The sequence below is a fragment of the Topomyia yanbarensis genome, chromosome 1 (genome assembly GCF_030247195.1).
Source record: "Topomyia yanbarensis strain Yona2022 chromosome 1, ASM3024719v1, whole genome shotgun sequence".
Classification (NCBI taxonomy): domain Eukaryota; kingdom Metazoa; phylum Arthropoda; class Insecta; order Diptera; family Culicidae; genus Topomyia; species Topomyia yanbarensis.
Genome location: NC_080670.1, coordinates 50,190,830 through 50,201,843, shown reverse-complemented (window position 1 = coordinate 50,201,843; position 11,014 = coordinate 50,190,830). Strand labels below are relative to the sequence as shown.

The 11,014-nt window shown below is 37.8% G+C and overlaps 1 protein-coding gene across 1 annotated transcript; it reads right to left on the bottom strand.

Moving 5' to 3' along the window:
- Positions 1-2,042: 2,042 nt before the first annotated feature.
- Positions 2,043-6,051, bottom strand: LOC131677583 (endoplasmic reticulum mannosyl-oligosaccharide 1,2-alpha-mannosidase). The gene is made up of 6 exons (XM_058957472.1): positions 5,339-6,051; positions 5,091-5,255; positions 4,542-4,874; positions 3,890-4,417; positions 3,413-3,600; positions 2,043-3,353 (listed from the first exon to the last, which is right to left on the bottom strand). Exons 1-6 carry the CDS (start codon positions 5,429-5,431, stop codon positions 2,705-2,707), a joined length of 1,956 nt encoding a protein of 651 aa, XP_058813455.1. The 5' UTR covers positions 5,432-6,051; the 3' UTR covers positions 2,043-2,704.
- Between the last annotated feature and the right edge of the window lie 4,963 nt (positions 6,052-11,014).

The following is an 11,014-nucleotide window of genomic DNA, read 5'->3' as shown; positions in this document are numbered from 1 at the left end:
TATTTAAAACGAAAACTTTAGCATCTCTTTCCTATGTGAACTTTTGATTGATTCAGTAATGTTTGCTTGAATTTTTATAGTAAAACAAATAGCTCAACCCTGCTATACGAAATCACCCTGCGGAAACGTCCATGATTGTTCAATCGAAAGAAAATGTAAAAAGAAAAAAAATCGTCTTTATTAAAATAAATATTTATTTTTTGTTTGCCCCCCCCCCCCCCCCCCTTCAGAAAAAATTTGTACTTGGACATAATTTTTAAAAAAGATTTGTAATGGCCTAATCTCAAACGTTAATCTTCCGATCAAAACAAAAAACACCACAAGGCACGGGCTGATGAACTAACCGGCTATCCCGCCTGCTGAGATTGACCCGCTGCAAATGCAATCGTAGGGGTGGACTGTCAAATTGACGTTAAAGAAGCAGATGGATTTATGGTTATTGTCACCTATCCAACCAAAACAGAGGAGAAGAAGAAGAAGAACTAACGAACAGCCCAACTAGCGAACACCCAACTAACGAATTTGTGCTGTAGTTTAAAAATTACACCACTGGCTTAATCAATGTATTGATATGTGATATGGAAAGTACGAAATATATCTTTGGCGCTTTTGGCAAACAAGAGATCAATTCACAGTGGTTCAGAATGTAAATTTAGCAGGAATTTTAACTTTTTGTTAGAAGTAAATGACAACCTTACAATATGTCCGGGAAAGTTGTTGTACTTTGCAAGGCCTTCTTTTTGTTTTAACAGAAGCTGTTTCTTAATTTAGTAGGATTTAAAATTGAACTTTTCAACGGTTCGAGATAAAGATTGACTGTCTTCGAGCAAGCTGTATAACACGGTTTAGATAAATTTGCTGAAGACACGCAAGCTCTAGCTTTTATACTTTCCATCGCACGAGAAATCCAAATGTACACTTCAAACTTTTTTCGCTTCAAAGTTCTGAGAACCTTAATATAGAGGAAATAACATTTTTAAACAGCATTATCTTCGATTAGGGCACATAATATTAAATACCATTGTTGTCATATAAATTACCATATTTTGTAGCATAGATCACTAAAAATGGAAAATCCGATTTTTTATATCTAACTTTTTAACTAAAGAAGCTAGAAGTTCGGTATATTCAGACAAATTGTTCTCCTTCAAAATATCTGAAATTATTTCAGAAGTCATCTTAATGAAAAATCAAAACTGAAAAATATAAAGAAAAACATTTTTAAGGAAACACCTGAATCTGGTTTTGGTAAATTTCTTGTAAAATGAAAAGTACAAGACATAGAGTTAACTCATGACAAGACCAGTTAACAAAAAAAAACGGACTGGTTCAATTTGCAGACATAGCCTTTCCTTCAAAAGATCGTAACCAGATACATTTCGAATATTCCATCAACAACCAGGGTCCATCAAGAAAATTTCCATTCCGGGAAGATACTTGATAGAATCGGGAATTGAACCCAATAGCTTCCATTTCTGATAATTCTCTGTAAGACTCCTCCCGCCTGACTAAGACATCGGTACTACCACCTGCTAAGGTGAGAAGTGACGAGCCTAGTGGCAGTGCAGAGTCCAGTCGAGTTATATCATGCACATCAGGTCTCTTTATTGAAAGTTGTCTACCACTAACCCAAGGCAATCTAGGGATATTCCTTTCCGGGAATACCCTGGATTGATCAGGAATTGAACCACTTTTTCAAAAGCACAATCCAACTAAGCCGATGGTTTTTCCAGCAGGTATTTTGCATAAATTGAATCGTGATGATCTAATAAATCGACTGATATTCTTCTTTTAGAGTTTTGAAAAGGTTTAAATGGATAATCTGGTGGCAAAGATGAACACAATTTTTCTTACGCATACTACCAAGCCTTGAGGTAACTTGAGCCCTTATAATTGTAATAATTATTCATGGCTTCACTTGCCGGATGTCACACGGGGTAGTTTAGTCAAGCGAAAAATGGTGTAGTGTAGTATAAATCTACGATAGTAGACACCTGCCCCTTATTATTCTACATCACCAATTAAGAAGAAAAAAAAAGGAATAAAAAGACAGCCAATTAATGTTTATTAATCGCAGTATCAAATGATTTACATCTCTTGATTGTATCGAAACGAACGAATCCTCTAATCTTTAAGTTTGAAATGTAATTTTCCACTGTTCTACTTTTCCGTTAATCTGTGACTAGACTGTTTTATAAACATTATCTCACAATTTAGGCTGCCACATGGGATGCTATTTTTCTATTGAAGTATTTTACTAAGTTTCCATTCTAGTAGGAATCACTAAACGTAGGTTCCACTTATAGCTACCACACACTCAATGGAAAAGAAATAAATATAAATAAGAATAGATCCAGGAATTACATCGTTTAGTGTTATTAGGTCAACGAATTAACAAAAGGTACAAAAATAACAAGTATTCCATGGATTTTCTAACTACATAATTCTTCCCCTTTTGTGAATGTTGTGCTACTTTTAAACCATGTGTGTGCTGGTTCATCACTATACTAGCCCTAATAATTGCAATAGATTTTTATAAACAGTGGCTCTGTGGAATTTTGATTCTGTCTACACAAACGTACACCGCTGAATGATGGCGAGAACGTTGTAAACAGAATCTTATTTAATGATCTAATTAAAATATCAAAAGTAACTTCCACTAGCCCTTAAGATGCTAAAACGTTCACAGAAGACCCGCAAAAGCTCAATCTTCCCGAATAGGTAGCGGATGTGCTTCGGTATTAAAAACATACTTATCCAGATCGATCTCAGATCGGTCGTCGCTAAACAACAAATAGAAATACTTTAGCGTCTCGCCCAACCAGAAACTCTCCATCATATCCCGCGGGCGAGTATTGAGTGGATTTTTGACATTTCCGATAGACGTGTAGCCGTTCTTCACCTTGGTGTACTTATTGAACGCTTCGAAAATCGTCCAGCCCATATCCTGATAGGTTTTGTTCCCGGTGATGGCATAGAAGTAGTACAAACTCTCGATGAACTCTGGTCGCAGCAGATTGTGTGCATCGTTGGTTTTGACGTAAATGTCATGCTCGGAATCCCCGTTCAGGTTGAAGTAGGATATTTCCGGTGCAAGTTGAGTCGGTTGTTTCATGTAGGTCTGGTAACAGGTTTCCAGTAAATCGCTAGCCAATTTTAGATGTGTTTTTGGCATGCCATTTTTATAGCCGAGCAGTAACGTTCCCGGCAGATAGCACGTCAGGTGATCCATTTTAGGCTTGAAATCTTTACCGTTCATCAGCTCACCGATGTAGAGATGCTTCTCGTTCGGGGTTGTTCGTACCAGCTGGTTTATCACACCGCGGATCGCGGTTTGATAATCGTCGATCAAACTGTTGGTGAACGGATAGATGCTTAGTAGGTGTACAATAAGATTATAGAGGTAACATACAAGTCATCGTTTTTCTTTCCAGTCTGAAGCCACTGCTTTATTAGATATTCGTAGTACGAATCTGCCCTAGCTCCAAGTGAAATGGTGGCAAAATTTCTAAATTGACCGGTGTTTGCGTTGATGAATATTGGTACTAATCCTTCGTTTTTCTCCAGATCATGAATTTTGACGTTCACTTTGGCGGCAACCTGCAGTACATGTTGATAGAAATGTGATTTTGAAATAGCTTGAACCAATTCGACACTTATCTACAAACGAGCACCGAAATTTTTATTTTATTTCGAATCTTATCCTTGTTGTTTAACGTTACTTGGATCTTGCGAAATATTATGTCTTTGGTTTGAGTCTAACAATCCTAGTCGCTGCTAGGTCGCTACTATTTCTACTCCCCAATAAATAACGGTGTAGAGTTGGTGTATTCTTGGTTTATAGATATCGAATTGTTTCTAATGGTGGTGATTTTAAAATATAACTTACGTTTTCAAAAACAGGATTCAATGTGCTTCTGGACAAATCCCTGAACTCTAATTGTAACGTGGTTACCTCACTGGTCGAACTATCCGGCGACCACTTGGGTGGATGAGCTTTCATCGTTTCAATGTTAATATCCGAGTAGGGGATTCCGGATGGCGAATCAAAACATGGCAGCAGTCGCTGTCCCAAATCCAGTGCCTTGTTCAAAAACAGTCTGTCCCCGCTCAAATGGTATGTACTGAGCAATCCCCCCAGAACCCGAATGGTGACTTCGAATAAATTCACATCCCGATTGACGTCGAACCGTAGATACTGATCTACCCAGCTACGAGCCTCATCGAACTCGTCCTGCAAATCCATTATGTAGAGGCAATCCAATGCATCTACAATGGTCAAGCCCAAACCGAACCAGTCAGAATAGCTCATCGAAATGGGTTTCAAATTGTCGTGACCCCAGGCGTATTCCTTGTAGCCCTTCCACGAGTGCAGGAAAGCATCAACTACTGCCCGCTGCCGCATATTTGTTGGTCCCTGCAAAAATGTTCATTTATTTAGAAACATTGCCATAACCTCAGAATAACCGTACCCAACTCACACGATAGACAAACAAAAGCGATTTTTATATTTAAGGAAGGAAAACTTTTGTAATACACACCTTGAAATCTTTAGCACCGTCGCTACGACGATTCTCCTCAAGAACATTTTCCTCATTCTCCACAATCTCCTTGGGTTCACTTCGGATAACCTGCAGTGTGGCTCCTACTTCATTCCCAAGATGAACCTGTTCATCATTAAGCTGATCCAGCCCTTGATTGACGTCCTTCGGTGGCTCATCAATAATATTCTTGCTGTCCTCAGGCCGATGGTTTTCGTTGTTGCGAACCAAATTGACTTCCTCTACTTCGGCGCCGGTGGAACGAAAGTTGCGATCCCGCACACCTCTATCCGGTGCTGCCTCGGCCAAATGTAACTGACCAAGATTTTCGTGCTGCATTTGAAGGTGAAAAAAGGAAGGAGTGAGGAAAAAGCATGGTGTACAGGTGCCAGAAATGGTTTGAGCCAAGACGCCAGAAACATTGTGCAGTAACGTACAAGTGCCTGACAAGCACAGCTTAACAAAATAGAACCCTTTTCAACGGAAAGGTCACACAGTTTTTTCTACAGTCCGATACATATATCTACAACAAATAGTTTGAAAACTTACCCGATCCTTAAACGGTGCAATCTGAATATGCTCCAATGGTTGCTCAATTTTAGTTTGTCTACTTGCTGTATCGTCATAGGAAATTAGGAAAAACAGAAAAATGCACAGGCCTGCCAACACTATGCAGATTAGGTTCTTCTGAAAACGGGACAGTTGATTCCAGTGCTGAAAATTAACAAAACAGTATTACAGAATTTTGTTCATGGTAATTCCAATAGACAAAATAATAACATCATGTAAAAACTTACCCGCTTCAAACTTTTTCTCGATTGAGGGCCGATTGTGGAGTCACCACTGTTTATTGGAAGCACCAACGAAATGTGTCCCTTTCTTAAATCCATTGGGAAGTATAGAGAATGTACCTCCTTCGCGCTTATGTACTATAGCAGTGCCTGGTACTACACAAGTAGCACTGTGGTCAGTAGTTATTAATATTTAATTACAATTGTTATACGGCAGAGTATCTCCGCTACCTAATAATTTTTATACGTTCTTAGATACAACAGACTCCAGTCATCCACTTCGGCTCAGTCAAGTGTCGTTGTGAACCATTCATCGTTCTCCTGTTTAGCAGCTGAGCAAATAGTTTCATACGGATGAAACCCTTCGCAAAAAACGATTTTCCTCCATCGCTAATATTTCATCCATACCTAGGCAGTTTAGTAGTAGTAAAACAATTCTTGTTTCGTTGTTGGTATTTTCATTTTTAATCCGAAGAGACAGAGTAACTTTTTGTGAAAAAATATCTTTCTACAACTGATTGGTTGGCAGTTTCGCGACCGCACGTAGTGTTCTTCGCTTATATATTACTAAGCACAAAATATTATGCAAAACTACAATTCGGGATGAAGCTGAATAAAAACCTTCGCAAACTTTTTGCACTACGATTTCCAGCCACATCCAGGAAGTGGACACTTTAAAAATTTTCTTTATGATTACTATGCTAATGCTGACAGTTTGCCAACAAACGTAATGCATATGCAGCATAAAAAAAAGAAACGTCAGAGTTCGCGACACGAACTTCTAGGCGTTAGGGGGGCTGTATTTTGATTCTGGCCAAGTGAAATATTTCACGTCGAATTCGTTTCAATCTGAACTATTTATCATTTGCTGTGGTCAATATGTGTATAAAGCGATATAGGGTAACCAAGCTAATTTGAACCCCTACATATTTTGGACCCTGTTAATGTATTTGCCTCCTACACTGCCAAGTTTCTCTGCATTTATTTGGTTTGATGCAGCAATTACATCCCTTGGGTTGTCTATTAAGTTTCAATATCATAAGTTCATCCCTAATTGTTTAAAATTAAACAGAATAAACAGTTTTCAAAAATATCCCCGAAAACGTTTCATGTTCCAACGATAGCCAAGAGAAACCGGTGGAAATGATACATTTTCAAATTGGATTTAAATGTACAATTATAATATTTTTTATCGATTTAATAAGTTTGTCTGGTTTGGTATTAGGCATGTTACGTGTTTGAAAAAGTTTCTTCGTAATGTTTTATCTAAAAAATCTTAAATAAATGGTGTCCACTATATGTCTTAAAAATTGATATCAACTTATTTTGGACACCCCTCGATTTTCTTTCTTGACAGCTATTTGTTTATCGAGTTAGAATAATCATCTTTTTGGTCAAATTATTTAAAAGTGTTCAAACCAAATGGATGTCGAAAATCAAACGATTGAGGAAAATTTCATTGAAGACCATAATATGACCAAAGAGGAGACTTCTGAAATCCATGTTGAAGAACATTTTGTAGTTCGAATTTGTTGAATTCGACAAGCTATATGTTGACAAATCTAAGAGACATATCACAGCTAAATAATGATAATAAGAGTGTGCTTGCTGAATTCCTAGAATCGCCTGAAACACTCACACGAACAGAAACATCACGATTCAAGCGACGTAGTCCTGCTGTTTAACATTGCGCCGAACAGTTGAATACCACAAGGCGAAAATTGAAGAAAAAAGGTAAGTAAAGAAAGAGAAACAAAGAAAAACTAAGCTTAGAAAGCATAACAAGAAACCACCTCGTAAACAAAAGAATTAAAAATTAATATTTAATTTCTGACGAACCTTGATTTATCAACCACACTGCTACAGATGAATTGTTACACGAAATAAATTATTAACTCCATTGCATAACATTTAATGCTGCATTGTTACCGAAAGTTTTTCTATTTCTCAAAATGATAGAACTACAAAAAAATTCATGCAGTCAGCCTTCCATATAAAGATTAATGTACCATTTTTGATTGGCAGTCACTGATTTTCTTATGTTCTTCTTTCATGCATTAAATATACTGCAAAGAGAAAGAGTCAGTAGGTCAGTTTAGTAGAAAAAACTTCACTGTTTCCAAAATATATTCAGTCACATTCAGTGTGTCCAAAATATGCTTGGAACACTGTCCAAATTATGATGATGACGGCGGCAAATCGCCCAAATGTTGCATTTGAAATAGCCCCCTAATTGCCAGCAATTTGCTGGCAAATTGAAGTGCAATTAGCGCATCCGAGTTGGCAAATAGCCCCCCGTTAGCCGGCAACTTGCCCTTTTTGACTGGGTTACAGCGGCATTTGGGGAGCAGTTGGTGCGGCGTGTACGTTTCGGTGAATATCTCAATATATCAGTTTACATTTACATTCATGGGAAACTAGCGGTAGAAGAGGCGAAATTTTATCGTATATTAATTATTAAACAATTAATCCGGTCCGAGTTTAGGCAAATTAATTTGATATTTACGTGGGATATTTCTCAAATAGGAACAGTAAAGCATAGACAAATCATAAAGATGGAAATTGTACGAAGAAAGTCTAACGCTGGATGTCGAGCGATAGATCTGAATATACAGAAGGTAAAATACATAGAAGGTAAATTCCTTTTTACATCACTAAGAAGTCCTCCTACCGGTTTCAGTTTATACTATAATAACATTCGGAGATTGAAATTTGGGGATGGGCAAAAATCAGTGACCAAAAGTGCAGATGTTCGTAGTCGTGGTCCACTGATTACGTCAAATTCTAAGTGAACATTTTCCGTATCTAAAACAACCAACCAGACTTCAAAAATATAAAAATAATCACGGATTTCGATAATTCGCAATTAAACATCGACAACGACTGAATGTTTTGGTATCAAACGAAAAAACGAGTGTTTTCTCATCACCTGTAACTGTAATTTTTGTAAAACTATGTGATGTCTACACACTTAACCCTCCGGCACTCGCGCGAATGGCTCCCCGAATGAGCAACCGCTGGTGCTGGAAGAAGATTTCGCTAGAGTTTCGGAAGGTGTTGCACAAAATGCAACAGCGCGAGTGCCGGAGGGTGTTCACAATTATCTATCTCTATCTAGAGGCAGATCACTTGTGATGCATTTTTAAAAATCAGCGAAATTAAATGCATTTATTTCCATCAAAATAGAAATTCATAATGTATTTTGCGTTGCGTGCAATGTTGTTTGCGTTGCGTGTAAGACGTCAAAACCCTGCAGAAAAACTAGCCCTACATTTAACAAAACGTCGAATAAAGTGGATCAGCGCAGGACGTTTGTTAAACAAACTTTTCTGCGGGGCAGTGCAAAGCTGATTTTGCATCATGGAAATTAAATGCATTTTTTTTTCAATTTGATGCAAATTTGTAATACATTCTTAGAGTGATCTGCCCCTAGATCTATATTCAGTCGAGTTCTACATCAAAAGAGACACAATATTTTATTTCACATGTCAAAACATGTAAAATTATTATTACTTTATTAGACAGTAAAATACGTCGCAATGTTGTTTACGTCAAATGTAATTTTCATTTTTTCTAAGTGTGTACTGTATCGATTTTGTTGGCTATTTTCGGCAAATTTAAGGCTAAGAGAAATGAATGCAAAGAAATTGAAAGACGGATAGGTATTCAAGAGCGAATCAGTTATAAACTTAGAACTAGAAACTAGAACTAGCCAGGCTCATATGCACATGATCGATAGGAAATGTGAAGAGTCATTTGCCTTCTGCTATGTAGGAGTTGGGCGTTGCACCCAAGTCTACCGCATAATCGTTGGTAGAACATAACTCATCATCATGTTTTACCGCCGGTGCCGGCCAAAAAATTCTTCACAAATACTCGCCTAATATTAATCAGGAAATGGTATCCTTCGAAATGACCAGCATAATCCACGTGCAGCCGTTGCTAGAGATAGCTTGCTTATGGCCATGACGACAATGTTTTTGGTCCCCAAGCTTTGGCCAGATATGCGCAAGCGCTACCCGATGCGATGAAATTTTCCACGCCCTGGTCTACTCCGGCCCAGTAAACGTGACTTCTCATAACTACTTTCTTCCTTGACCAGGATGTCCTGGAAGGACTTGAGGATTGGTAACTGATACATTTTCGGTACTACAATTCGACCAGCGAGCGTGAGACTACCTCGCACAAATGAGAGGGATTCCCAACAAATAATTTAGCTGGATAATAGCTTAAATAGTTCTTGTTCAGCTTATTCTCTCGGATTTAAGGCTTGTTCAGCTTTCGTTGTTTGTTGGGTTTCTTGCGAGCGTAGAACGGACGAAATTCACTGTTCACTTGCTTGATTGATTGTGTTCGGCAAACCAGTTTGTATGTACGCGATAACTTCCTGAAGTTGCTTGTCTTTGTTTGTGGCAGCTTGATGTTTAAACGTTATTGGCTATTCAATGCTGCATCCACAGTGGCAGATATGTCGCCTTCCATCTGAACCGAAGCAATGACGAAATCTTCGTCTGGCTTTCCTCGTGGATCGATGAGCCTTGATAGGATATCTGCGTAACCAAACTCCTTGGTAGGGATGTGCTTGATTTCCAAGTCGTTAGACAGTAATCACAGTCAAATTGGAAAAAATGAATTTATTTCCATTTTTGCATCAACAAACAAACGTCCTACACTGATCCACTTTGTTCGACGTTTTGTTGAATGTTGGGCTAAGTTTTTTGTAGGATTTTGGCGTCTTACACGCAAAGCAAAAGGCATTATGAATTTCTATTTTGATGGAAAGAAATGCATTTAATTACGATGATTTTTAAAAATGCATCGCAAATGATCTGCCTTAGGGATAAACAATGTTTCGGGTTTTCTTATTTGGTGTGAAAATGTACAATTTTTTCTAATTTCCTACTCTGGAACATGCGACATACAGCTGGTCAAACCAAAACATGGGTTTTCTATATACCGAATTTCATATATTTGTTCCGAAGCGTCATCTGGCGGGCAGATAATCCCCAACCAATAGATCGCTCCACAACAAATGTCTACTACACATAAAATACATACGGCAATCGGTTAGGTGGTTTACAAACATTGAGCTTTATGTATAGATAGATAGATCGATAGATATGAATAAATATTAGTGTCCGTATACTGTGCTGACCGTAATAAACATCGTATGATACAAGAGCCTAACGACCTGTTAAGGGTATCATCCAAACAATATATGGAATCGTTGCATTATATGGGTTAAACTACCTATAATCGGAAGTCAGTTCCATGTAGATAGGGAATCCCATTGAACATGGGACTCACTTGCGATTGTGGGTAGTAAAGTTCGTGTATAATTTATTTTTATTAGCGGAACCATCACTGAATCAGATCGCAATGGTAATGGTGTGATTTTATGACTTACTCTTTTCGTATATACGCCCTTTGATTTTGTCCACCTCGAATATGGCATCAAGTAGACACCCTTATTCTACTATTATGTAATTATATTCAATTCTTTAGATTATTCATGATGTAAGTTATCATATGATGCAAGTCTTACTATATGATTGTTTCTTGAAACTACAAGAATAAACGGATTTATTGCAAAATCATATTTGGTGCCATTTTGAGTCCGGCACTGCATATTATTGAAATATTTCAATAATGAGTTTAACTTCTGTCAAAAGCCCATTCCGT

Excerpts from the sequence above, each read along its gene's own strand:
- LOC131677583 (XM_058957472.1), bottom strand. The coding sequence starts at position 5,431 with ATGGATTTAAGAAAGGGACACATTTCGTTGGTGCTTCCAATAAACAGT. Across the intron at positions 4,875-5,090 it reads TTGCACCGTTTAAGGATCGG|CACGAAAATCTTGGTCAGTT; the intron begins GTAAGTTTTCAA and ends CTTCAAATGCAG. Across the intron at positions 3,601-3,889 it reads TGAATCCTGTTTTTGAAAAC|GTTGCCGCCAAAGTGAACGT; the intron begins GTAAGTTATATT and ends CATGTACTGCAG.